General features: G+C 47.2%; 1 protein-coding gene across 2 annotated transcripts in view; it reads left to right on the forward strand.

Annotated features, from left to right (window-relative positions):
- Nucleotides 1–2943, forward strand: part of meis1b (Meis homeobox 1 b) — a 57620-nt gene extending 54677 nt beyond the window's left edge. Inside the window, exon 12 of one of the 2 annotated variants that reach the window (XM_027002568.2) lies at nt 2087–2943. In XM_027002568.2, coding sequence (XP_026858369.1) covers nt 2087–2364 — 278 coding nt within the window. In that variant the 3' untranslated portion in view covers nt 2365–2943. The remainder of the gene's footprint in view (nt 1–2086) is intronic. The other variant, XM_027002566.2, reaches the window with a different exon arrangement.
- The last annotated feature ends 862 nt before the right edge of the window (nt 2944–3805 follow it).

The raw sequence follows: 3805 nt of genomic DNA on the forward strand, positions 1-3805 counted from the left end.
TAAGGTGTTTCCTAGCAGTCACACTGCAACATTACTTAAAACCAAAGCCAATTAAGTCTACTTAGCAAGAGCGTTATGCTTTCTACCATGTTGATTATAGAGCTTATGGATCTTGAGAACAATACACCTGTCAGTGCAGATCCATCCTAGCTATTCGAGCAGAAGTAGGGGACCGTGTGATGGCTGAGTGAACGACTTTTTGGTTTGTTTTGGTTGTTTTTTTTTTGTTTTTTTTTTTCTTTGTCCATTCCCCCATGCGCCAGCCTTTATGGTACTGTGGTGAAATTGACTGATGACCCAAATTCAGAAATTATATTTTTGAGATAATGGTGATCAGAGAGCGTTAATTACGGGCCTATTTCACAAACATATCGGAACACCCCCCCCCCCCCCCCCCCCCCCCCCCCCCCCCCCCCCCCCCCCCCCCCCACCCCCACCTTGAGCCAGATGATGGCAGTATTCTTTGGTGAGCTCGCCTGGTAGCTTTCAGCCTGCTGGAGTCCCCTTTGTTTGCGATTTCATTGCTCGCAGTTATAGAGCAGAAGTTTATTAACCTTTTGCAGGGTCAAGATGTGCCCCTCACCCCCTTCACTAGCCTGAACTTTTATTCTGTAGTAACTGGATAGAACACGGGATCTTGGGGAATTGGTGGTACTCCTGAAAATAGACCAGCGAAGAGCTCCGCGTATTGATTGGCTTATTAAGTGGGGAAAAAAAAGCAATTTGCGACACATGCCCTTTGCCTGGCCCGGGCCGGTGCTTTCCTCCCGTTAGAACGGATGTTTTGCATTTGCGTGATGTTCACCCCAAACAGCATGTTCGAAGATTGTAATCAAATACGACCGATGACCCCCGCAAAGAGCTCGGGCGGTCCCCGTTAGCCGAAACGGCCTGGCTCCGCACGCGTGCCTACCGTCGGGGGCCGAACGTGGCCCCACAGGAGCCGTTCGGCGAGTGCAATTGATTTAGTGAACGGCGAGCGAGCCCGCCAGGTGGCCGGCGCCCGATTTGTGGCTCTGACTCGCTGCCGCGAGCGCCCGTGGCCCTTGTGCCAGCGGCACGTGCCCTCCGCCCACAGGTGAGCCCTCTCAAGTGACGCTCCTTTGTCGTTTTGTACCTTTCCCCTTTAATTTGAGCACAATGGCTCTGTTCCTCAGCGGGAGTTTCAGCATAAGCTGCAGCCCTTCATCTATTGTGTTCGTAGACAGATAAGTGGCAGTGGTGTGGGACATGGAGCAATGGTTTATTTTTACCTCATTTTCCATTGTCGTGAACTCTTTTGGAGAAATGTTGGTGTGTGTGAAGCCTTGACTTGCACTTTAAACAAACAGCACTGCATTAATATATGGCGCTATGAGGCTCAGTGTAGCGCGAAAACATTTTGTGTGTTTATTCTCTCGCTCTCTGTTTGCATGCAAGGCCTTAGTATGACACAGGGGCTCCCATTGATTCACCAACATCCCTGCAGAAAACACTGATATTTTTGGCATTCCCGTCAGATAATGAGACACACGCTACTCTAACGTAAAAGTACTAAACACGTTCGTCTGCTTATAGTGGAAAATCCGAGACACTGGGAGATCAGCTGTGTGACTTTAGCATGCTTATTGCTCTTTAAGGCTAACGTAGGATGACCAGATCAACAGATTGGTGTGGTCCTATGGGCTGAACTTGGCTAAGGGCAGCATGACTCTGGTTGAGTCCAGGCTGCATGGATGGTGCCTGGGGACAGCTCCCTAACAGAGGCAGCGAAAACAGTGGAGCCATGCTTCTGCCCCCCGCAGGGACCCATGCCCACCACACCAATCCCCTCTCATGCTTCTGCCCTTATATATGTCCGAGGGAAGCTTTCGGTGCCGCCTTGCTCTAAAGATCAGTGCAATCCTACAGCGAGGATCACATCCGCTGAGACTTTTTTTTGTTGTTGTTCCCGTTGGGTTCCCAAAGAACTGGATTTTTAGACACGTGCTTAGCTGGTTTGTGCCGGTGTGCTCTCACGTGTGGGATGATGTCACACAGTGTGGGTAGTCTGGAAGTGCGTCTCGCTAACGCATTCCCTCTGTGCCCCCTCCCCCCTCCCCCGCAGGACTGCAGGGGATGCCAGGAGACTACCTGTCTCACAGCGGCCCGATGGGTGTGGGCCAGGCGCCCTACGGGGGCCTCCATCTCGCCCACCACCCCGGCCACCAGCGGTCCGGACCTCCCACGCGCTCCTACATTCCTGGACCCCCGCAGCAATCAGCGATGTTGATGCATGGAGGACCGCCCCACCCTACTGTGCCCATGTCAGCCTCCTGCACCCCTATGCTTCCTCCAGGAGATCCCACCATGGGCGGACAGGTCATGGACATCCACGCCCAGTAGTTTGCTACAAAAAAACAAAAAAAACAAAAAACAACAAAAAAAAAACAACCAAAAAAAATGTTTAAGAATACAACGGGCCCTCCGAACGGTCCCACGAGGTGGGAAACTGCGATTGGTTTGGTTCTGGAGGCTCTTGCCCCAGAAAAATATGATGCGCCGACTTGCCGCAGAAACAGAAGAGCTCCATTTTTAGGCACAGATTGGGTGTGAGAAGGAACCCAGCATCTGCACAGCATGGGACACTAACAAAGGATGTGCCCTCTTCAAGGAAACTGAGAGAAAGAGAAAGATTAAAATTATTACTATATCAGCTCCTGAGGGTGAGGAAGGAGGAGATTCTGTATACTGTTGTAAAATTACATTTGGACTCATACAGGAACTGGGAATTAAGTATTGTAAATGCTATCGTATTGTTCTGCATATTATGTTGTTTCTAATAGATTTTTTTAAAAAGGATGTGAACTTTTTTCTTTCCACACTATGTGTGTGCCATCTCCATAGACTTTTGATCTCCTCCCTAAATCGCCTTGCATTTAAAAGAAAAAAGTATGTGAATAAATCAATAATTGGTTGAATGAATTATATATTAGACCCTTTTCTTCAGCTCCAAGAGGGTGACTTTACTTAGGCTGATCGGAATATATAAGAGAAAGGTTCCTGCAAGTTCACTGCTAAACATAACCTGAAAAGCCCTGATTGATCTATCAAAATGTGCTCATTCACCTCAGTTTACTGACTGGAGCAGAATGTAGTGTGTGTGTGTGTGTGTGTGTGTGTGTGTGTGTGTGTGTGTGTGTGTGTGTGTGTGTGTGTGTGTGTGTGTGTGTGTGTGTGTGTGTGTGTGTGTGTGTGTGTGTGTGTGTGTGTGTGTGTGTGTGTGTGTGTGAGCACATACATGCAGGTGTGTGTGTGTGTGTGTTTGTCCATATTACACCAACCTTTTCAACTTAATATGCCAGGTATATGGGACAGAGAATACTTTTGATTTGGTTTTGTGGGACATCAGTTTATGTTTCTATCCCAATTTTGAGATTATGTATACATTGTAAATTAATAAATTTTGTGTACAAAGACTTGGGGAAATTAGCCAAAGTCTATAAATGTGTGTTCTTCAGGCCCATCTTGGTGTAGAATATGTCTTTTTTTTTTTTCTTCTTAGAATGCAAGCAAAAAATATTTTACCTCTTTATACTGAACAAAGCTAACAATCCTCCATTCTGATGTACAGTACCTACGTCGACTTTACTTCAGAACACAGAAATGTAATTTTGGTCTCATAAACCAATAGTCGAATCCAAGGTACTGAAATGTGGCCACTGTTAATTGAACATATGTGTGAGAAGTGTTTACTAGGTGTGGCAGTTACTAGTTGGTTTAGTTCTTTATGGTTCTGGGATGTAAACCTCGTCGAATGGGAACCTCGCGTTATTCTTAAGGGCAA

This window comes from Electrophorus electricus, chromosome 11 (assembly GCF_013358815.1).
Source record: "Electrophorus electricus isolate fEleEle1 chromosome 11, fEleEle1.pri, whole genome shotgun sequence".
NCBI lineage: Eukaryota > Metazoa > Chordata > Actinopteri > Gymnotiformes > Gymnotidae > Electrophorus > Electrophorus electricus.